Below are 25446 nucleotides of genomic sequence, written 5' to 3' on the forward strand. Positions count from 1 at the left end.
TGGCTTGTCTTTACCACCCTTCTTATACAGTGGCACCACGTTTGCTCCAGTCTTCTGGCATCTCACCTGTGACTATCGATGATACAAATATCTCAGCAAGAGGCCCAGCAATCACTTCTCTAGCTTCCCACAGAGTTTTCGGGTACACCTGAACAGGTCCTGGGGATTTATCCACCTTTAACCGTTTCAAGACATTCAGCACTTCCTCCTCTGTAATCTGGACATTTTGCAAGATGTCACCATCTATTTCCCTACAGTACGGGCAACTGGAAATGCAACGAGGGAGAGACCCAGGTTACGAATAAGTGAGAGCAGATAGGAGTTACAGGATGGGAGCAAGAGTTTCAGCAGCAAGGGGAATGGCTCTAATGATGTCAGGTCTCTTGATTAGGCATTGAGTACATGTGAACATAGCGTAATAGATCTACCCCCACCCCGAGCAAGGAAACACAACATTGTTTAGTTTCATGTCTTATATAATGACTTCTATATTTATAAAGGTCTTATATAATACAAGGATCCATGTGGACTACTGCTGCTCCTATTTCTTATGTTCCTCTTGGGTCTGTGGGCTTCTCTGACTAGAACTGGGGTATGTTTATCCAAATCATCCAAACAGGTTGTGGGCTACCTGTTCCAAATACAACAAGCCACTATTATTGGCACAAGGTAGGCTTCCTGGGTGAACAAGAATTCCACTCTACTGTTAGCTAATGCATGCAATTAATACCAACTTCACAGCCTCATTTTGCTGCTGTTGTTATTTGCCAGAAATCAAGAAAAGCAAACCCGGCAGCTTCTGTGAGATCTAAAACCACTAAAAGCTAACTCCTGCTCTTACCTCCAATCTTCTTTCCCTACTGTTTGCAACCCCCACCCTGTAATTCCCATTCTGCCCTCACTTATGGGTGACCTGGGTCCTTCTGGATCCATGGACTCTGGTAGGTGCATTGCTGGAAAATGCAACTTCTCCCAATGACATTGCTCAAAGTGGAGAGCTGTTGGCTTCTGATTGGCTGGCAGCTATCAGGGGCTAGTGTTTCCACCCAGGGATCCTTAATCTCAAGAAAGGCCCATTAGTGGCCACTTAGCTGTGTGATATATGATGGGCCTTACCCAAGGTGAGTAAAATTATCATCACCTCAATTAAATTCCAGTCAACTAATATCTTCAAGGTTAACATCTTTAGGGTTGACACCCTTAGAAAGCCATATTGCTTTAAAAACGGTATTTAAATAAAGACAGTAGACAGAATTACACATGAACTGATGTGGTTTTACTGCATGTGACCAATCATTAATTCAAAACTACGTAATCCGTATAAAATTCAACCAAGATTGACACCTTCTGCCCAATTATCATAGATTACCCATAACCACATATTTTAAATATATCACTGCGATATTCTTTTCTGTAGACCTGGACCTTTCTGGTAAGATTACCTTATTTATCCAGGTCTGAATGCAGTTATTAAAAACACTCAGTTGATGCACACGGTGGGTTGTACAACACACAGAATGGGTGTAGATGTGCTTCACAGAACAGATGAGCAAAGGATACAAAATGTTACTGCTAGGTAAGACACCTTAAACCTCTGATGGTAATGAAAATCAAACACCATAACTGCTTTCCTGGAGTATAATCTTATAACCTCTACTGATCAGTGCTAACATCAGTTCATGTATCAATAAGCATTTTTCTTTATGATTCAGGTTTTGCCTTTGCATACAACTCTTGAGTAGCAGTCTGTATCTTTATCATATATATGCATATAGTATGACAAATGCTTATATCAGCATAAAAAGATAAGCTGGATGACTATATATGAAGACAACAACTACAACTCTCACGGCACTGCCATTGGTTAACTTTACTCAAGCATCATAAAAAGCTGAAACTAAAGCTACAGTAAGAAAAATTGGTTGTTGCTGAAACAATGGTGAAGTATTTATAGCCAATGGTGCTGAAGTATATTTATCTTATCAACTTTTTAAAAAAATCACTTTCCACTAAAAATTGATATATGAGCTCAGAGCATGAGAGCAAATCTACTGCTAACAGGTAACCGACACAAGTATTTATTTTTCATTGCAAAGGGGAATCAATACAGTCTGCTCATTTCCCTTGCACATTAACTGCACCATGCATTATTTTTTTCACTTGCAATCTGTTAGTGTTGTCTTCACATAAATTCATATAATGGTATTGGTCATTTCCTCATACATATACACCCTATCGCGTGTTGACAGGTTTATAAGGATGCATTGGCAGCCGTGGGTGCTACAGGCTCCTTGACGACAGCCTTTGAATCCTTGCAGTCCTGAGCTGTGGTGCCTGAGTTAGTCTGTTTATGATCTGCTTTCTGTGCCAGATGTTTGACTTGTCTGTAAAGATGAATGGATCTAAATTAGTACAAAAACCTGAGACCCACAATAAATTGATTACAATTAACAACATCATCAGTATAAAAAATGAACACAATTATAAAATAGTGGACAATAATAATGTGAATATTTTCATGATTATAGTAAATGAGAGATGAAAGAAGTACTATCATAGAAGGAGTTTTGATGCATTGAACTAGTGTTTGCCAAGTGCTTTGAAATTCAATAAAGACAGTTTTAGAATGAGTAGATATTTTTAAGATTATTTAATTTTCTGAGTTCTGACGTATCTCTCATGCTACAAGCATACATTAGCAAATGATTTCACCTCATAGGAGGCTGGTGAAATCTACACCTGCACTAGTTAAGGGAGTTATAACAGTGAATCTGCATTGTTGCAGCATGAAATTACTACAGTATTGTTTTAAAAAGTTCATTACCAACGTGTCTGATCTGCTGTGTATTTTGAACATTTTCTGCCTGTACGTCAGATTTCCAGTATCCAACATACAGTAGCTTTTGAATGAAATAATATATTTGGGCTGGGATTCTGAAATGACAACTGTGCATTATCTAGTAAGGCAAAGACTGTCTTGACTTTGATGTCTGCCATGGTCAAACTAACAACATTCACATTCTAGGCCCAAGTGGCAATGCACCAAATGCCTTCCAGGGCTACAGCACCAGTCAAATTTTCAAAAGACAACATAGATTAACTGGAAGCAGTTCAAATACCACATTCATATGTTATGTGTTATTGTGAAGTTGGTCATTTAATATTATCTTGATGCTATTACTTTTACACAATACTGAAAAAAGTATTTTGAAAATAAAGTACACAAATTAATATTTTATGTTGCTATTTGCTAAACAGCCATAGGTCTGGTTATTTATAGCTTTGGGTAAGAAAAAGAGAGCCATCTTAACTTATTTTCAGTATTTTCCAACTATTTTAATATTTCAGATTTTTCCTGCCTTATTGTCCATGGATTCAGCTGCAGTTAACAGAATATGCTGAAATCTTAGGCTTAGATTACTGCAGAAAACAATTAAGCTCTAATTATTTCCACACAAAATTTTGCGGAATATCCCATTAAAAATAACATCTTTTTACTGTAAAAGTTCAGATCTGAAATGAATCCAAAAGATTGAGTTTTCCGATTTTATTTTCCAATTGATTTCTCAATAAGATAATTCTAATTGCATAATGTTCTGGCTAAATCCACTTCTACTACTGTGCCTATTATCTTTTGGGTTGGGAACTGAAAGCAATTATCTGAACCTTTACAAAAATATTTGCAGGCATTCAGCCAATAGATTCAATACAGGCAGAGGCAGATTAAGGAGATCACAAACTTCTTTGGAATCTATGAAAATTGTAAATAGAGCAAAAAAAAGATAAGTGTAAGTAAGATTAATCCACCAGGATAGATTCTCACACCAAAATCCTGGGAACAGCATAACGTTTAAACTTGACCAGGTAACTTAAAAGGACATTATAAAGGCCACAACATCAGAATAAGCTTCAGATAAATGCAAATAAAGGAACAACAAAGATTCTCTGGATCAGCTCCACTTTCCTAGGCCTTGGAAATCTTCAACAAAGAAAAGCAGTGCCATATTAGAGGAGGATCCATGACTTGGGAATTTTTTTAAAGAAAAAAGCACATTGAAAAGTCATCTAAATAAAATTAATTTAAAAATAAAGCAACCAAGAGAAAAATAATTAAGTTAGTAGTTATGAAGTGTCCATTTTCTGGAACATTTGCACATAACAGAAGATTAAAGAATTGCATAAATTATCTGATGCTGAAGCATTTGAAGGAAGGGTTTAGGTATTAGCTTTGTTGCAAATTTGTTTCCAAGTCAGAAGGTTCAAGTCTCACTCCAGAGATTTGAACACATAACAAAAGATACTTATTTGAAACCTTACACATACAGAAAAGATAAATTAATAATTGTCAACTAGATATGTCTTTGCACCAGAAGGTCAGAACTACACTAACATCAAACCAAGTATTGCCATTATGGTAATGGTAACTAACCTTGTCTGGGAGTCTCGTCAGAGAGCTTCAAACTGCAGATTCTGATAGAACTATTGACTTGTTACGAAGTGGAGTTTTTAATGCAAGGTTTCCTGTTATCAGGAAACGTAACAACATAACAACAACTTGCATTTTTTTTAATAACAGGTTTAACAAATGTGGAAAGACTGCAGAAGAGTTGTACTTCTTAGAACAGAGAAAGAGCTAGGATGAGACTGACAGAGTTCAAAGTCATGATCGTTTTAACAGAAGTTCAGGAAGAGGCTCAAGAGACTCAATAGTCCAATCCTAGACTGTTTTTGCTGGTGGAAAGGTTGGTAATCTGAAGATACAGATTTGAAGTGACCAGCAAAAGATGAAAAGGAAGTGATTATACTGTTTTTTTAAAACATGGTGAGTTGTGACTGGAATGTGCTGCATGAAAAGGTGGGGACTGTAGATTCAGTAGAAAAACTCAAAAGAACAATGGATTAAAACTAAAAGAGGACATGAGGAACATCTCCAAATGGTCTGTTTCCATGCTTTGGAAAGGAGCAGAATTCATTGGGAACATTTACATTATATATAAAATAATGACATTATTGTGTAAAAATGATGCACCAGCGATACTTTCAAAGTAATAAGGATTGTTGCAGGATGGAATAATTACAATTAAGCAAAGGATGAATAAAAATGATTACTGAAGCAGAAATCACAAGCAGAATCTTATGGGTTCCTCAGCAAAATGGGCTATGGTGGAATTTGTAGCAGGATCAGGTGAGAAGTCTGCCAAGACCTATCTGGACGTCGGGAGCATCCTGACACATCTTTTATGCATTTCCGGAATGATGAGAGGAGTTCCTCACTTGGCAACCATGAGTTGCCAATTAAGTGGAATTACTGCTTGATAAGTAGCTTATTAACTTGACAACTCACCTCATTTAATACTCATTTTACCAAATGTGTCGAACAAGCTGCACATGGGTATTCTCGTCATGGAAGTTAGAGTGGGTACTCGGTGACTTCAGCTCATTGTTTGCTGTGACGGAGCTCCAGTTTGGAAATCAAGCACAAAAATCTCAAAGCATGGTCCATGGGCACTAGCTACATACGTCCCATGATGCCAGATATTGCCACCTGGCATGTGTTAACCTGTAAGAACGCTCATGGCATGTCTTGGATCAGCTTACAGGACATTACTGCAATGATTTCAATGGTTATGAACACAGGTGAATTCTGTAGGAGGAAGTTCTTCCTGAACAATAAATCCTCGCTGTTTTGTTGAGTGGGGCAAGGCAGACACACACTGCTCTAGCCTAATTATTGAAAACCAGAAATTCTGAGTGAACTTTGCTGCTTGCTGGACTACATTCTAATTAATGTCTTACATGCAAAGTATTTTAAGTGGTTTTGAACCTTCTTCTAAAAATAGTACTACTAAAGGAAAATAAAAGTTACCATGGTGTGTTCGAAAAGAAGCAGTGATTTCTGTAAATCACTTGTCTTACTCACAGCCTTCAAGTTTCAAGTCAGTTTCAAAGTATGTATGTTAATCCTCCAATAAATAACAGCTGCTGATGGTCCCACTGCTAATACAATACCTTTCACACAGATTTGAGACACAGCAAACATTTATTACTGCAAAATCCAGTCTCAAAAATATAAGTACTTGACCCACGCATTTCAGGGGATTATGTTGAGCTGTCAAGAGCAAGCAATGGGCTTGGAGGATGATATGGCTGGACAGGATTTGACTGGTAAAATGAGGGGCCTATTTATGATGCATCAAAAATTACACAGATCTGTACCAGGTTCATTCTGGAAATACATTTGTCTGCTATGAATACTTATTAGAGTGAGTTTTTTTTAAATTACATCTGTCAGTGTCAGACAAAAATCTCATGACACATGGTTTATGATTGTTTAAAGGTGACCTGCAACAGTCAGGCTGTTGCAACTGTGTGTAAATAAGCCGTTCTCTTTCTTTAAATGTACAGCATAATGGAGGGGAGATGGAGAATGGCAGCTTGAATGGAGGTGCAGGACCTGCAAAGGTGAGTCAGTGGTGGCATTGGTTGGGCTTGGAATAAAGGGCATCGTGTGTAGTACACTCTGGGGCAATGAGAAGTGGAAAAGAGATTTGGAGCTGAGGCATCAGAGAGTGAAGTAGGAAGAGTCTGGGTAACCTGGGGTCAGTCAGTTAATTAAGAAAATAAGGGATTGAACAGATCGTGTCAATATTGTTAAAATGAATATCTATTGCAGAGTGATGGCTAGCAGAATCCTTCTAGGGATTTGAGTTCACTTACAACATTTCAATTCCGTGATCTTGGACAATAAATCTGACAATGTACAGGATGATGGGCTAACTGAGCCTGCAAGTTCAGCCATAACACACAGTGGGATGGGTAGGACACTGGACACTAACAGGAACAAATACATTGCATTTCCCAAAATAAAGAAAATGTGCTTAAGTCCATTGTAACCAATGAAGAAGTGAGCCAGTACATTGAGATCTCTAACTAAGATAGTCTCAACAAATAATTAATAGTGCGCTCATGAGTAAAGTGAAACTAATGTAATATGAAAGATTTACAAGTAAAATTTAAATTTGAAGAGAATACTCATGCCAATTTTTTGGTTTTATTTGAGCTGAATTTTGCCAAAACAAATCAGCCAAGTATCAATTTCACGTCAATATCGGGAAGTTTCATAGAGAGTTTCTCATGAGCTCCAGCAAGTTATCTCACACAATGCTCCAGTACTCCCCTCATTATATCCGCACCATACATTTCTATTATGCGCTCAGCAATGGTGGAAATACTCACCACAGCTGGAACCTCCCACTGCATTCCAACCACTGGCGCCATATTAAAGCCCAGCCATGCACCAGATCAAGCACCAAGAGTTTCCCATCATAGTACACTTAGTGTCAGGGAACAAAAAAAGTGCTTCTGAGGGTGCATAAATGGCATGGGTGAAACCTCATTGCATATACAAGCCCACATGCATAAATTTAGTTTGCATCATCACCCGTCTGATTGACTGACATTGTAACCACAACTACTAGAATCACGCCCCACAGGTGATGTGCCCTTAGTGCCATATCACTGTAGAATATAAGGGAGTATTACTCTTTCCCTAATGCCCATTGCTCAGTATGAAAGCATCACAGGATAGAAAGCTTTCAAATGGTTTAAAATGTTAACTTGTATTCAACATCGCCAAAAGTGAACGAAAAACAAAATAAAGCTGCATTTACTTTTGTGAGCAATCAGGGACCACTTGCCATTTCAGCAACAACAAATTTACATCAAAAGATGATCACTGCATCCAGCTCACATTATAGGAACTGCCTGTCAATTAACATCCAGTCTGGCCAGTCGCATCTGACGCTGCACTACTCTATTGTACTGAACATGTGTTCCTCCTCCTCAATGTCCTCATCTTCCTCCTTGAAAGATAGCTGCTGCTCCCCTGGCTCTTCAATGTCCATCAGATCTCCTCTGTCTGCTCCACATGTGCACAGCACAACATGCTAGGATTTTATGGCACACTCTTGTCTGGAAGCTGTCTTCCTCTCCCTTTCTCCATCCTTTCCTCTCTCTCTTTCTCTTCTTCCCTTAACAACCCAAGGCTGATCCATGCATCAGAATTTCATTTTTAGCAAGCCTATCATCTACTCCATGATTGCCTCAGTAGAAGAATGGACTGTATTGATCTATGTTCAGCCTTTGTCAGGGGGTCTGGAGGGTTATGTAATGGAGTAGACGGTAGCCCTGGTCTCCCAGTAACCATTCTTGTGTGGCATCAAACCCTTGAAACAAAGCAGGAACATGAGATTTCTCAAGAACATAGGCATCATCGAAGTGTCTAGGGTACTGGGTATACACTTCTCAGCTGTGTTATGAAAAGGCTGTCTCAACAAGACACTTGCATAATTTATAGTACCCTACACTAGGGGAAACAAGATAAAGCAGTGTGACCTGGCAGAAATGGCATCTGTAGTAACCATGGTTGGAGGAAGCAAAGGTCCTCACAAAAGAGTCCAGTGGATCCTTGGAAGCAACTAGTTGCACAAAACTTTTGTGCAGCCGTCACCTTGACAGATATGAGGATAAGATGGTAATCACTCCTTCAGGTCAATGTGTGTGTCTGATGGAGCAGAGTTACAAGACATTGGTCCATAACTGCTTAGCTGTGGCTAGAGTCTATTTATTTGTAATAAATAGCAAATCTTATTAAGTGCAGAACCTTAATCTGTGCTTTCTGTCAACCTGGATCTGAAAGACAGGTACATTGGGGAATTATACATACGTTTGAAATCTTTAACTTTCATGACAATTCTGGGAATACAGGATGGATTTTTAGAGAAGCTTATCTGGAGGGAAAATCAGAAACAAACATAGCAGCTTCCTGGTAATGTCAGCAGTCAGCATTCACACTGCATAGAAATGACAATTTGGTATAATCCTCCAGACAATGGGATAGGGACTTCTCCAACAAAGAACACCAGACAATGTCTCTCATTGGACTTTTGACAAGAGGACATTATTCCAAAGAATGCAGCACAAGCCACTCAGCACAAATACAGTAGGGGACTGTAAGTGCAGTAGAATTACTGATACCCATTCCCTCCACCTCATTTCACCCAAGAAAGGCAGCATTCCCAATACGAGTGTGTTAGTGAATACTCACAGTTCAAGATGAGAAAAAAATCATTTCTATGTCATTGCCCAGCCTGTGGAATTTTGAAATGTCTTTGCGAATTGTGGCTACAGGCAAGACTTTTAAGGTCACCTGTGATTACTTCTGCTATACGGACAGAAACTATGATCTCTGTAACAATCAATGACATGGTCATGAATTGCTCAGGCAGCCATTGTTCATGCGAGCATATACAGGGATTGTTGCCTGAGTTGGAGGCCCAGAGGAGCAACTGGCAGACTGGAGAGGCCAGGTACCCACTCTGACTTTCATTTCAGGAAATGTTGCCACCTAGTTCCTCTCGAGCACAGAGGAACGCCATCTACAAGTTCGCTGACGACACCACCATTGTAGGACAGATATCAATGACAAGAGGGAGAAGATAGAATGCTTGGTATCATGGTACAAAATAACAATCTCTCCCTTAATGTCAGCAAAACTAAAGAGCTGATCATTGACTTCAGGAAGAAATGAATAGGACACGCCGTGGGCAGCCCTGTGGCACAGTAGTTAGCACTGCTGCCTCACAGCACCAGAGACCTGGGTTCAATTCCTGCCTCAGGCGACTGACTGTGTGGAGTTTGCACATTCTCCCCACGTCTGCGTGGGTTTCCTCCGGGTGCTCTGGTTTCCTCCCACAGTCCAAAAATGTGCAGATTAGGTGAATTGGCCATGCTAAATTGCCCGTATTGTTAGGTGTAGGGGAATGGGTCTGGGTGGGTGCGCGTCGATGTGGACTTGTTGGGCCGAAGGGCCTGTTTCCACACTGTAAGTAATCTAATCCAATCACGCCCCCATCTACATCAATGGAGCTGGGGTGGAGAGGCACAGCAGGTCAGGCAGTATCCGAGAAGCAGGAGAATCGACATTTCGGGCCGGAGCCCTGATCTCCAGCATCTGCAGACCTCACTTTCTCCCTCTGAGGCGGAAAGGGTTGAAAGCTTCAAGTTCCTGGGAATGACGATAACCAACAATCTGTCCTGGACCCACCCATGTAGATGCAACAGTCAAGAAGGCACAATAACAGCTCTTCTTCCTCAGGAGATTAAAGAAATTCGGCATGTCCATAAGGACTCCCACCAACATTTACAGATGCACTATAGAAAGTATTCTATCTGGGTCCATACTGACTTGGTACAGTAACTGCTCTGCCCAGTACCGTAAGAAACTAGAGGAAGTTGTAAACACAGCCCAAAACATCACGCAAGCCAACCTTCCATCCATTGACTCCATCTACACCTCTTGTTGCCGCAGAAAAGCAACCAATATCATTTAAGACCCCGCCCACCCGGTTATAATCTCTTCCAACCTCTCCCATCAGGCACAAACACACATACCAACAGGTTCCTCCCCCATCCCCCCCTTCAGTATTAGACTGCTGAATGGACCTCTCAATTTCAAATCTAATGCTAACCTTGCTTTTGTCCACCTCCAATGCAAGTGTAACTTTGTATGCCTCAGTCAGTTCACCCTCTGATCTGTATGGCCTCGTATATTATGATCTGCCTGCAATGCATGAACATCAAAACTGTTAACTGTACCTACGTACGTGTAACAACAATAAATCAAACCAGTTTAGTAAACTGCACATCAGTGCAATGAGATTAGCTATTAAAGACATGCGAACAGATAAAATAGCCCCTTGCTACTCACTAGCAGGACAGTCAATTTGCTGTTCAAAATGTCGTTTCAGAATTGGACATTTTCTTCGATGTTGAGAATTTCATTTTCCATATTGTAATATTTTCCCATCCGCCTCAGAACACTTCAACCTCAGGGCATCAATGTGGACTTCAACAGTTTCCTCATTTCCCCTTCCCCCACCTCACCCCAGTTCCAAACTTCCAGCTCAGCACTGTCCCCATGACTTGTCCTACCTGCCTACTTCCTTTTCCACCTATCCACTCCCCCCCTCCCCCCCGACCTATCACCTTCATCCCCTCCCCCACTCACCTATTGTACTCTATGCTACTTTCTCCCCACCCCCACCCTCCTCTCATTTATCTTTCCACCCTTCAGGCACTCTGCCTGGGTTCCTGATGAAGGGCTTTTGCCCGAAACGTCGATCTTACTGCTCCTCGGATGCTGCCTGAATTGCTGTGCTTTTCCAGCACCACTCTAATCTAGACCCCCATATTTTCCCAACTCACTTGCCATTGCACACATTATTCAAGATCTGGGGAAAATTCAGCTTTAGTAAGTCTTACCATAATAATAATGCAGTTGGGGAGGAAAGTAATGACCATGATGTAGAACCTCCCAGTTTGGCTAGCCAGTTCTTTTACAGCTCATCCATAGCGACAGCATTGTCAACCGACACCAATGAAAAGCATGCCCCGCTGCTGAGTTACCCATCTATTCCATGCATGCGACTAGCAAGTAGTATTTTGATAGAGGTCTACAGCACAGAAAGAGGCCATTCAGCCCATTGATGCATCGCCAGTCACAAGCTAGCACCTAACTATATTATCCCATTTTCCCTCACTTGGCCTGTGGCCTTGTGTGCCTTGACATGTAGGAACCAGCTAAAAAAATAAGAGAGGTACATAGTTCAGGTTACAGCATTGGGAACTGCACAATGTTGGCTCCGCATGAGAACAAAGTTGAGTTGAATGTAAATTGGTAGCTGACCTGAAAACATCAGATTCCTGCTGGGTTGGCTAAATTAAAATTATTGCAAAGAATGGTGCCAGGAACCCGGATTTGATTCCAATCTCAGGTGACTGTGTGTGGAGTTTGCATAATCTCCCGGTGTCTGCATGGGCTTCCTCCGGATGTTCCAGTTTCCTCCCACAGTCCAAAGCTGTGCAGGTTAGATGGATTGGCCATGATAAATTACCCAAAGTGTCTCAGAGATGTGCAGGCTAGGTGGATTAACCATTGGAAATGCAGGGTTACAGGGATAGCGTAGGGGGTGGGTATGTGTAGGATGCTCTTTGGAGGGTTGGTGTGGAACCAGTGGGCCAAATGGCTTGCTTCCACACTATGGAGATTCTATGAAATTCTATGACAGCATTGCTGGACAATCATACTAGTGTATGAAGGAGTAGACACCATGGACAGACAGATAAATGAGTTTAGGTCAAGAGACAGACAGATAGCCAAGTATGGACATTGGAAACACAATCAATTTTGTTTTATTCTGGCAACAACTGAAGGGGAAATAAATACAGGGCTCCTGTGGTGCATTCTTACTTTTGAACCGAGGGTTCAAGTCTCACTTGTTCCAGAGGTGTGTAATAACATCCCTAATCAGGTTGTTTATAAAGTAGATTTTCAAAAAGATAAAAACAGATGAGGAAGAAGAAAACCCAAAGAGGTGGGTAAGGTTTTGACACAGACTGAGAAAGGCTTGAAGAAAGCAAGAGCAGAACAACGATGCCAACAGCCCAAAAAGACCACAGTGATAATGAAAACTCAATATATTATTTTGAAACTTTTCCCCACCAATAATGAAAATGGGAACACTTTTGTTTAAGAAGCTTTTACAGATCCTCTAAAATTGGCAAAATTAACTTCAAGTGAACTAATTATGAACTGACCCAATCACTTTAGGATCCTTTAACTTATTACCTGATATTTGAACAGTTCACCAAAGCAAACAACTCACTTGAATTAGTTTTGTCAATTTATTTGTTATCTGTAAGACTTCAAATAGATCACCTCAATGTTTCACCAAAGAAAATAAGCCTTGTGACCTTTTTAAAAGAGCACACAGGATTTCAGCTCAGATCTGAATACTGCCCTATGACCTTTTAGATGTGCCCTAATTTCTTTGTTAATTCAAGTTTGTGTGTCCTTCCTTGAAACATTTTTCATTTATGGAGGATCTTTCATAACTACAGTGAAAGCCCACAAGGTCCCATAAATACCAATAAAATAACTAACAAGTTTTTTTGTAGCACTTATTTGCAAGAAGATTAAATATTTGCAAGGAGAACTCCAGTGCTCTTCTGTGATCAGTGCTGCAAGATCTTTTAAATTTATCATAAAAGTAAATGGGAGTCTTGATCTAACAATTCATCCAAAAAAGATGTCACCTCCAACAATGCTGAAAGTATCAAATTAGATAATGTGCTCAAGTTTCTGGAGTGGTCTTTGATTAGAAGTTGATTCTCATCAACTTTTTACCTCACAACTAGTCTTGACTGGTTTATAGAGAAAGTGAGGTCTGCAGATGCTGGAGATCAGAGCTGAAAATGTGTTGCTGGAAAAGCGCAGCAGGTCAGGCAGCATCCAGGGAACAGGAGAATCAACGTTTCGGGCATAAGCCCTTCTTCAGGAATGAGGAAAGTGTGTCCAGCAGGCTAAGATAAAAGGTAGGGAGGAGGGACTTGGGGGAGGGGCGTTGGAAATGCGATAGGTGGAGGGAGGTCAAGGTGAGGGTGATAGGCCGGAGTGGGGTGGGGGCGGAGAGGTCAGGAAGAAGATTGCAGATTAGGAAGGCAGTGCTGAGTTCAAGGGGTTTGACTGAGACAAGGTGGGGGGAGGAGAAATGAGGAAACTGGAGAAATCTGAGTTCGTCGCTTGTGGTTGGAGGATTCCCAGGCAGAAGATGAGGCACTCTTCCTCCAACCGTCGTGTTGCTATGGTCTGGCGATGAAGGAGTCCAAGGACCTGCATGTCCTTGGTGGAGTGGGAGGGTTGGTTGGTCCGGGTGTCCCAGAGGTGTTCTCTGAAACGTTCCGCAAGTAGGCGGCCTGTCTCCCCAATATAGAGGAGGCCACATCTGGTGCAGCGGATGCAATAGATGATGTGTGTGGAGGTGCAGGTGAATTTGTGGCGGATATGGAAGTGTCCCTTGGGGCCTTGGAGGGAAGTAAGGGGAGAGGTGTGGGCTCAAGTTTTGCATTTCTTGCGGTTGCAGGGGAAGGTGCCGGGAGTGGAGGTTGGGTTGGTGGGGAGTGTGGACCTGACGAGGGAGTCACGGAAAGAGTGGTCTTTTCGGAATGCTGATAGGGGAGGGGAGGGAAATATATCCCTGGTGGTGGGGTCCGTTTGGAGATGGCGGAAATGACGGCGGATGATACATTGTACATGGAGGTTGGTGGGGTGGTAGGTGAGGACCAGTGGGGTTCTGTCCTGGTGGCGGTTGGAGGGGCGTGGCTCAAGGGCGGAGGAGGGGGAAGTGGAAGAGATGCGGTGGAGGGCATCGTCGACTACGTCTGGCGGGAAATTGCGTTCCTTGAAGAAGGAGGCCATCTGGGTTGTACGGTTTTGGAACTGGTCCTCCTGGGAGCAGATTATAGATCATATTTCTTGGATCACATGATGAATAATACCGGACCATCACAGTTCCGTTTGTCATGTCTGTGAAGAGAAATCAAAGTTAATGTTTGGGTCTGGTGACCCTTCCTCAGGGGTCTCCATGTTCTGAGGAAGGGTCACCAGACCCGAAATGTTAACTCAGATTTCTCTTCACAGATGCTGCCAGACCTGCTGGGCTTTTTCAACAACTTCTGTTTTTGTTTCTGATTTACAGCATCTGAATTTCTTTCGTTTTTTATTCCATTTGTCATGTATTGATCTACAGGTTGCCGTTGAGGATTTTAGGAGAGGGACACTGAAAAAAATTTACATACCATTCATTTGTCTCCCACTTGAAATGGGTGAAGATCTCCAACAAACTAATGGTCAAAAAGACAAATGAACTTGCATTAGCGTATCACTAACTGTAACATTTGAGGAGCGATACCCTTAATTTCTTGCTCCAATAATAAGTATTTTACACTTACCCACATCAGATTGCATCTGCCACCTACTTAATCAGTTCCTAGCCCTTATCTAACAAGGTTCCATAGCCTTTTATTATTTTTCTGCTTAATATTAGTACCACCTGTTTATAATATCCTCGCACAAAGCTAAGAATAATATTTACAAAAGAATTTGACTGCATATTAATGCAGGCTAATCTGTACTTACATTTCAATGGGACCATTTTCTATATTGATTGCATACTCCACTGGGTCAAGACCTTGTTCAGACAGCTGTTTCAAGGCACTTAAAGCTGCCTGTAGAACAAAAAAAAGCCTGGGTAAGCCTCTACAGGGACAATTTTTCAAAATGTTTCTTCCTCATGCACTTCCCAAAAAGTATGCAACATGACTAAAATTTTACACATACTCGGAGTCCTGATGTTGAGACTCAAAGTAATTCATGAGCTGGTGAATGAACTGTTGGGGCAACGTTACAAATGGTGATCAATTAGGAGCTCACCACTGGGAACTAAGGAGCTGCTAACATTTGAGTGGACAGCAGCTCTGCAACCTGGACGGCTGAAGCTGCAAGTGAAAACAACTGAGACAGCCCCCATCATCCTTGCGAGTAGGTGAAAAACATTTGTGCTACATCAGTACCAAGCAGGCAGCACCGGTGACTGTAGGGGTGAAGCGTCCAGCACCAACATCAGGGCAGTCAATGGACCCCACCATGAGCAGTAGAGCCTTCAAGAAGGAGACTGCACCCTTTGCCCTAGACAGTCACTTTGAGGCAGTAACTATGTGGTGGGGGACCTTCTGAAGTTGGCAAAATCCTGCAGGATTGTAAAATGACTTTCAATAGGCAAATGAAATACATTAATTGGCCTGCTGCCTCTCGTTGGCAGGAATCCAAGCTTTTGCCTTTGATACTAATGCCATACTAGTGAGAACAATTCAGGCTTCCCTTTTCACACCTTCTACTGTCGTTTTAACACCCCTCTCACCTCCCAGCCCAACTCCAGGGGGTAGAAACATTCTGCTATATTTTTAAACCTTATAATGAATACTTGTTTGGAATTCACCATAAGTCATTGTACTAAATATATTGCCTGGGAGTAAGTAGGATATACAACACAGAAACAGGCCATTAGTTCAGGCCATTCATTGGAACCAGTCCATGCCAGTCTTTTCATCCCACTCCAGCCTTCACTTTGAAATATGAAAACATTTTGTCCAGCAAGGATCTGACAAAAAGGACAAAAACACTCGAAAGGATATAATTTTAATTAAGTAATAAGAATGGAAAATGCAAAGAAAAAAGTTTGATTTCATTCCAGGAAATAAGCCTTTCTCATTTTAATTTTGTGAACCTTAAGTCATTTGTTACAAAGTGTAGTAACAGATACAATATTGGATGCAAATGCACTTATAGATGGTACAAGCGACCTAAAATGAAATGTGTCAATATAAGGCGTAAGGATTTGAAGTGCTGAGTGGATGATCCATCTTGGCCAGATGTCCCAGCATCACAGAATGCCAGTCTTCACCCACTTTGATTCACTCCTTGTGATACCAATAAATGGCTGGTGGCACTATATACTACAAAGGCAATGGGTCCTGACAACATTCCAGCAATAGTACCCAAAATGTGTGTTCCAGAATTTGCTGCACCCCCAGCCAAGTTGTTACAGTACAGCTACAACACATGATAAAGTGAAAATTGCCCATGGTCATCCTGTGCATAAAAGGCAGGACAATCCAACCCATTGCCAATGCATTAGACTCCGCCTAGACAGAAGGTGACATCAACAATGTTATCAAGGAGCATTCACTCAGAAAAAACTGCTCACTGACATTCAGCCACATGGGACTTTCAATTGCTGATTTATTATAGCTGAAAATGTGTTGCTGGAAATGCGCAGCAGGTCAGGCAGCATCCAAGGAGCAGGAGAATCAACGTTTCGGGCATAAGCCCTTCTTCAGGAATGAGGAGAGTGTGCCAAGCAGGCTAAGATAAAAGGTAGGGATGAGGGACTTGGGGGAGGGGCGTTGGAAATGCAATAGGTGGAAGGCGGTTAAGGTGAGGGTGATTGGCCGGAGTGGGGTGGGGGCGGAGAGGTCAGGAAGAAGATTGCAGGTTAGGAAGGTGGTGCTGAGTTTGAGGGTTGGGACTGAGACTCAACCCCGTGGCTCAACACTTCAACTCCCTCTCCCACTCCACCAAGGACATGCAGGTCCTTGGACTCCTCCATCGCCTGACCTCTGATCTCCAGCATCTGCAGTCCTCACTTTCTCCTAGCTGATTTATTATAGCCTTGTTCAAACATGGATGAAAGAGCTGTATTTCAAAGGCCTATTTCCTAGGTCCAACCATCTTCAACTGTTTTTATCAATGACATTCTCCTAAATATAAGGTCAGAGGTGGGATGTTTTCTGATAATTACACACTATTCAGAACCATTCATAACTCTGAAGATACTCTGAGTACAAACATAGAAAGACCTAGACAATACTCAGGTTTTAAGTTGACAAGTAGCAAGTAACACTCGCACCACGCAAATGCTTAGCAATGACCATCTCCAAAAAGAGATAATCTAACCATTGCCCCTTCACCTTCAATGGCATTATCATCATAGAATTCACCCCACCTCTGGGGCTTACCATTGACCAGAAGCTAAACTAAACAGGTTGTAATCCTGTAGCAAGTAATCTTTGTACTCCCCAAAGTCTTTACACAATTAACAAGGCGTCAGTCGGAAATGTGATGGATTACAAGTGCAGCTCTAGCATCAATCAAGAAACTTGACAGCATCCATGCTTGATTGGCATTGCATGCACAAATATTCATTCCTTCCACCACCAATGCTCAGTAGCACCAGCGCCAGGGACTCAGGTTCGATTCAAGCCGCGGGTGACTGTGTGGAGTTTGCACATTCTCCCCGTGTCTGCGTGGGCTTCCTCCGGGTGCTCCAGTTTCCTCCCATAATCAAAAGATGTGCAGGTCAGGTGAATTGTCCATACTAAATTGCCCACAGTGTTAGTCAGGGGAAAATGGGTCTGGATGGATTAATCTTTGGAGATTTGGTGTGGACTTGTTGGGACAAAGGGCCTGTTTTGACACTGAAGGGAAACTAATCTAAAATTCACCAAGGATCCTTACCCTTCTTAACCCATGATCAGACCATCTAGGACCACAAAGACAGCAGATACAATGGGAACACCATCCTCAAATTCCACTCTAAGCCACTCACTATCCTGAATTGAAAACTTTTGCCATTCCTTACATGTCACTTCGTCAAAATCCTGGAATCCTGTTTCTAACAAAATTGTGCATCTTCTTATACCAAATGAACTGAAATTGTTCAAGAAAGCAGCTTAGCACTACCACCCCAAGGGCAATTAGAAATGGGCCAAAATGCTGACATACACATTCGATGAATGAATAAAAAATAAAAAAATGATTCAGGATTATTCCAAATTTACATCTTGTGCAAAGAAGTTACTTTATTTTGATAATTTAATTTTTTTTTTAAATTCTATATCAAACCTTTTCTACCTTCTTTGAATACTTTCATATAATCATCTAATTTTATCTTGATTATATATTTAGTCATGATGTATTTTTCTGTACTTTGAATTCTAAGAAATACACAGATTAGAATGTTGATTAATTTTAATTAGTATTACTATGTGAATTTGTGATGCTAGCTTTTAAGAGATGTAAGTATTCCTGTTATAGTATCAACCCTTATTTATTCTGGCAATCAAGGGTTATGGGGAAAAGGCAGGAAAGTCGAGCTGAGGATTACCAGCTCAGCCATGATCTCACTGAATGGCAGAACAGACCAGCTCGGTTATGTGTAGTCCTGTATCTTACTTCTTGGTACTGTGTATGTTTTTATGATATTAAATAGAAATATTGTAATGGCTTTCATCATGCAGTAGTATATTTAAATGCAAATTTTGTGTCAACCTTGACTTCATTGGAAACAGTGAGCTGCTGTGTGCCTTATGCTTGGAGGGTCGGTGTGGACTTGTTGGGCCAAATGGCCTGTTTCCACACTGTAGGGATTCTATGATTTATGCTAACGTAGCTCTGCTAAATGGGGATTACAAAGCATTCAATGCAATTATGCAAATACCAGTTTTAAAGTGCTTTCAATTTTACAACATTTAGAATCTTCAGCAGTGAACATACTTCATATAAAGATAAGTGCTCCAAGTGCAGCAAATGCTCATGTAGTACTTTAAGTGTTTTTAACATTTACTCTCAATATGTAAAATAACACTGACCCTCAGAAATGGACTGCTTTACGTGGGAGTAGGGAAGAATGTACCACTCCACTAAAGATACAACTGGGGGACAAGTCAACCTTGGGTAAGTTCATAGTGTGTGCAACTAAATATGGTAGTTGTATATACCCTTCATGTTGAATCAAGAGTATGGTGCTGGAAATACACAGGCTTATGCCCAAAACATTGATTCTCCTGCTCCTCAGATGCTGCCTGACCTGCTGTGTCTTTCCAGAACCACACTCTCGACTCTGATCCCCAGCATCTGCAGTCCTCACTTTCTCCTAGTTAATTTCAACTCTTCATGTTGAGTCTGATACAGGATCATACCTCTAGTTCTCTAGTCTACACTTAATGTTCGGCTTAACTAGTGCCTTAACTGAAAATTTTTTAAGTTTTTGAATCTAGTGCATCCACGCTTTTTCTCTTATGAGAAGTACCATGGATTAGAAATCCGGTCATGGAATAGACTTGAATAGAATGGAGTTACACATTACGTTGAAAACCCAATGCAGCTGACTCCAAAGAAATTGTTACTCTCACTCACTTGCCATTTTAACCTGTAACTTGCACGAATCTGCCACCCTACTCCTGCATTTACCAGATACACTAACCTTCTCCTAGTAGCTTTCCAAGTAGTTTACAGGATTTGTAATTGCAGAAAACAGCTCTTCCCACTGAAAACATGGTTGCTAAGCTGATCCACTGCACTCTTATTTCTGCATTCTGATTTGCTGTTTCAGAAGGGGTGGTTGCTGGCCAGGAAAATCACAGGGAAAACTCATCTGAAGATATGTGATTATTTTTTCATCTGATCAGGATCAACAGTGGGGTTTCACATTCCGGTTGGAAAACCTAGCTCCGTGTGTACATATTTTTCCTCTCTTGTTTTCTACTTATACTTTTCAAGTAAAGTATATCCAAAAATCATTTTCTAACCTACTCAAAATAACTGCCTCATATTTGCAAGTCTATCCTGTTGTCCGTCCATTTGTTATATTAATTTTACTAAATGAATCCATTAAGGAATTCAGGAAGAATATTGCTAACCAAAGAGTGGATAAAGTATAGAACTTATTACCTGATGGAGTAGCAATGTGACTATCATAGATGCATTAAATGGGGGAGGATGAATTTAAATAAATGAAGCAGAACAGAGTCTAAGGTTGCAGGCATAGATACTGGCGGGTAAGGGGAAGATTGTGGTGAGCATAACTACTGACATGGTCTGTTTCTGTGTTGTAAAGACTCCATAACCCTGTCAGTAAGTCAAAAACTGTTAAAAGACTGGTCATAATACTATCCCTAAAAAACCTTGTCTCATTCTTTTGTGAATGCCTGGTTTCTAATTCATATGCTTAAGAATATAACTTTTCATTTCAGGAATTAAGGTTTTAACAGGAGATAAATGAGGGCATCTGGCTGAGAAACTGGCAAAACTGGCAAAAACAGCTGTGATGCAAATGCAAATCAAACAAACCTAAGGCAATTAGCAACCAAAAGGTTAGGGCCATGTTGACTTAAGAGGTCAAAGCTGATAGTGAAAAAAACTTGAACGATAGATGACCCATTTCTGGACATCTTGGTAGAGCCAAGCTGTCTATAGCTGTCACCATTAAAGTTCAAAGCTAACAATTCTGGGAAAGCAGTTCTAAATCCATTAGAGATAGAAATTATTCACATGGTTTCCAGAAGCAAGAAAATCTTTTGGAATTAAAAAGTGGTTGCTTTTCATTTCTATTTGGGAATAGGCCTTGTGTGTCACATTGCTATAGAGAGAGATATAGGGTGGAAACGTATCTGAAAGGACTTTTGTTTAATTTATCCGTAAGTGTTTGTACCAGAATTAGGCAATTCGGTTTGGAAACGGACACAATCTTTACAGCTTTGCTTTTGGGGCGACCTACAATGCAATGGATTGAAAGATTCCAAAAGGGATGATAAGTTAGATTTGTTTCAAACAGAGGAAATATTAACTTTATCTTTCCCAGCTGTGGCTCAAGCTCATTTTGAAATTCATGAGGAAAGGAGCAACTGAAAGATTTGCCTAGCTTGCAGCTAGAAGAAATCTACAGTGATCTTCACAGAGCCTTGTAGCAATAAGCAGTCAGCAGAGTTAGCTTGGAAAGTTGTGGGAAGACAGTTGGCTATCTGTGGACAACTCAAACAAGAATCTCCTGCAGTGAGTGATGTCCAGCGAATGAGAAGTTTGACCTCCAATAACAATAACCTTAGTCTTTGTACTTACAACCCCAATCAATGAAGAATTTAACCCGATTCCTATGAATTCCAGTTTTCCGAGGGTACCTTGATGCCATACTCAGTCAAATGTAGCCTTGTTAACAAGGGCATTCACTCTCACACAACCTTTGATCTGTAGCTGTTTTGACCATGTTTGGATCAAGGCTGCATGGAGGTCAGGAGCTGAGTAGCCTTTGTCGAACAAAATGAGTGTCAGTGGCAGATTATTTCTAAGCCATCTGCAACATTTTCTTATTCATTCAAGGGATGTGATCTTCGCTGACAGAGGCCAATACTTAGTCATAGAGTCATAGAGATGTACAGCACAGACACAGACCCTTCGGTTCACCCCGTCCAAGGTGACCAGATATCCCAAACCAATCTAGTCCCACCTGCCAGCACCCGGCCCATATCCCTCCAAACCCTTCCTATTCATATACCCATCCAAATGCCTCTTAAATGTTGCAATTGTACCAGCCTCCACCACTTCCTCTGGCAGCTTGTTCCATACACGTACCTGCCTCTGCGTGAAAAAGTTGCCCCATAGGTCTCTTTCATATCTTTCCCCTCTCACACTAAACCTATGCCCTCTAGTTCTGGACTCCCCAACCCCAGGGAAAAGACTTTGTCTAAACATCCCCAGCCTGTTCAGCCTCTCCCTACAGCTCAAATCCTCCAACCCTAGCAACATCCTTTTAATCTTTTCTGAACCCCTTCCAGTTTCACAACATCCTTCCGATAGGAAAGGGACCAGAATTGCACGCAATATTCCAACAGTGGCCTAACCAATGTCCTGTACAGCCGCAACATGACCTCCTAACTCTTGTACTCCATATTCTGACCAATAAAGGAAAGCATACCAGACGACCCTTCACTATCCTGTCTAACTGCGACTCCACCTTCAAGGAGCTATGAACCTGCACTCCAATTTCTCTTTGGTCAGCAACACTCCCTAGGACCTTACCATTAAGTCCTGCTAAGATTTGCTTTCCCAAAATGCAGCACCTCGCATTTATCTGAATTAAACTCCATATGCCACTTCTCAGTCCATTGGCCCATCTGGTCCAGATCCTGTTGTAATCTGAGGTAACTTTCTTCGCTATCCACTACACCTCCAATTTTGTTGTCATCTGCAAACTTACTAACTATACCTCTTATACTCACATCCAAATCATTTATATAAATGACAAAAAGTAGAGGACCCAGCATCGATCCTTGTGGCACTCCACTGGTCACAGACCCTCTGTCTTCTACCTTTGAGCCAGTTCTGTATCCAAATGGCTAGTTCTCCCTGTATTCCGTGAGATCTAACCTTGCTAATCAGTCTCCCATGGGGGACCTTGTCAAACACCTTAATGAAGTTCATATAGATCTCATCTACCGCTCTGCCCTCATCAATTCTCTTTGTTACTTCTACAAAAACTCAATCAAGTTTGTGAGACATGATTTCCCATGCACAAAGCCATGTTGACTATCCCTAATCAGTCCTTGCCTTTCCCAATACATGTATATCCTGTCCTTCAGGATTCCCTCCAATAACCTGCCCACCACCAAGGTCAGGCTCACTGGTCTATAGTTCCCTGGTGTGTCCTTACCACCCTTCTTAAACAGTGGCACCACATTAGCCAATCTCCAGTCTTCTGGCATCTCACCTGTGACTATCGATGATACAAATGTCTCAGCAAGAGGCCCAGCAATCACTTCCCTAGCTTTCCACAGAGTTCTCGGGTACACCTGATCATGTCCTGGGGATTTATCCACCTTTATGCATTTCACAACATCCAGCACTTCCCACTCTGTAATATGGACATTTTTCAAGATGTCACCATCTATTTCCCTACATTCTATATCTTCCATGTCCTTTTCCACAGTAAATACTAATGCAAAATACTTGTTTATTATCTCCCCGTTTTCTGCAGCTCCACACAAAGACCGCCTTGCTAATCTTTGAGGGGCCCTATTCTCTCCCTAGTTACCCTTTTGTGCTTAATGTATTTGTAAAAACCCTTTGGATTCTCCATAATTCTATTTGCCAAAGCTATCCATGTCCCCTTTTTGCCCTCCGGATTTCTCTCTTAAGTTTACTCCTACTGCCTTTATACTCTTCCAAGAATTCACTCGATCCATCCTGTCTATACCTTACATCTGCTTGCTTCTTTTTCTTTCCCAAACCCTCAATTTCTTTAGTCATCCAACATTCCCTATACCCACCAGCCTTTCCTTTCACCCTAACAGGACTATAATCTATCTGGATTCCCGTTATCTCATTTCTGAAGGCTTCCCATTTTCCAGCTATCCCTTTACCTGCGAACATCTGCCCCTAATCAGCTTTTGAAAGTTCTTGCTTAATACTGTCAAAATTGGCCTTTCTTCAATTTAGAACTTCATCTTTTAGATCTGGTCTATCCTTTTCCATCATTAATTTAAATCTAATAGAATTATGGTCTCTGGTCCCAAAGTGCTCCCTCACTGACACCTCAGTCACCTGCCCTGCCTTATTTCCCAAGAGTGGGTCAAGTTTTGCACCTTCTCTAGTAGGTACATTCTATTGTCAATCCCCAAATGCTTTTGAGAAGGTGATGTTGAGCTGCCTTTTTGAACTGCCGCAGCATTTTTGGTGTATGAACATTCAGAAGGCCATTAGGGAAGGAGTTCCATGATTTTGACCCAGCTACACCGCAGATATGCAACTGGTATATGGTATACCCTGCTGCTAATGTGTGTGTTGGAGAGAGTAAATGTTTGTGGTTATGGTGCCAATCAAGTGGGCTGCTTTGAGGCTTCCTGCCTCTATTCCTGATGAAGGGCTTTTGCCCAAAACGTCAATTTTCCTGCTCCTCAGATGCTGCCTGACCTGCTGTGCTTTTCCAGCCCCACTCTGATCTAAGCATTGATCTGAATGGTGTCAAGCTTCCTGAATGTTGATGGAGTTGCACTCATCCAGTCAAATAGGTGGATTTTATTATATTCCTGACTTGTGCCTTATTGATGGTGGACAAGCTTTGCAGAGTCAGGAGGTAAGATACCTGATCCGATCACCACAGTTTTTATATGGCTAGTCCAGTTCAGTTCTGGTAAATGGTAATCTCAAAATGTTGACAGTGAACTATTTCAGTAGTTGCGGAGTTACAAATGCTACAATCACCAGCGAACATCCCACTTCTGACCTTATGTTGAAGAAAGGTCATTGATAAAGCAGCCGAAGATGGTTGGGCTGAGTTCTTCATGAATGTGAAATTGTCCAGGAGTGAGTTACTGGAGCTGAGATTGACCTCCAACAACCACAACCATCTTCCTTTGTGTCAGCTGTGACTCCGACAAGTGGAAAGTTTCTCCTCTGATACCTATTGACCCTACTTTTGCTAGGGCTCCTTGGTACTGCACTCAGTCAAATACAGTCCTGATGTGAAGAACACTCATCTCGCCTCTGGAATTCGGCCCCTTTGTCTATGCTTGAACCACGGTTGTAATGGGGTCAGGTGCTAAGAGGTCCTTGTAGAATCCAAACATCAGTTTGTAGGGGTTATTGCTGAGCAAGTGCTACTTGATAGCATTGTTGAAGACTCCTTCATCACTTTACTGATGATTGAGAGTAGACTGATGAGGTGGTAATTGGCTGGGTTTGATTTATTCTGCTTTCTGTGTACAGGACATATTTGGGCTATTTTCCACACTGCTGCTTAGATGCCAGAGTTCTAATTGTACACAGCAAATTTTAGAGCACAAGTCTTCAGTACTATTGCGGGAATATTGCCATTGCAACATCCAGTGCCTTCAACCGTTTCTTGATATCATGTGGAGTGATTCATATTGGCTGAAACCTGCAATCTGTAATGCTGGGGACTTCCGAAGAAGGCCAAGTTGGATCATCCATTTGACATTTTTGGCTGAAGTCTGCTGCAAGTGCTTCAGGTTTATCTTTGGCACGGATGTGCTGGGTTCCCCCACCACTGATGGAGGGGATAACTGTGGAGCATCCTCCTCTGATGAGTTGTTTAATTATCTCTCACCAATCATAAGTAGATGTGTCAAATTGCTCTGCCTTTTCTACCAGTTGATTTTTACGTTGTTTGGCACAAAAGTAACCTGGTGTTGTAG

General features: G+C 41.5%; 1 protein-coding gene across 3 annotated transcripts in view; it reads right to left on the minus strand.

The window, feature by feature from the left end:
• Window positions 1-1254: 1254 nt before the first annotated feature.
• Window positions 1255-25446, minus strand: part of stau2 (staufen double-stranded RNA binding protein 2) — a 358377-nt gene continuing 334185 nt past the window's right edge. Inside the window, exons 14-16 of one of the 3 annotated variants that reach the window (XM_087985970.1) lie at window positions 15038-15126; window positions 14698-14742; window positions 2247-2384 (exon numbers count right to left, since the gene is read on the minus strand). In XM_087985970.1, coding sequence (XP_087842096.1) covers window position 2384; window positions 14698-14742; window positions 15038-15126 — 135 coding nt within the window. In that variant the 3' untranslated portion in view covers window positions 2247-2383. Of the gene's footprint in view, window positions 2385-14697; window positions 14743-15037; window positions 15127-25446 lie in introns of all 3 variants that reach the window. The other 2 variants (XM_087985969.1, XM_087985971.1) reach the window with 2 other exon arrangements.

This window comes from Chiloscyllium plagiosum, unplaced genomic scaffold (assembly GCF_037043375.1).
Source record: "Chiloscyllium plagiosum isolate Xiang-an unplaced genomic scaffold, Cpla_swu_hap1 HiC_scaffold_4, whole genome shotgun sequence".
NCBI lineage: Eukaryota > Metazoa > Chordata > Chondrichthyes > Orectolobiformes > Hemiscylliidae > Chiloscyllium > Chiloscyllium plagiosum.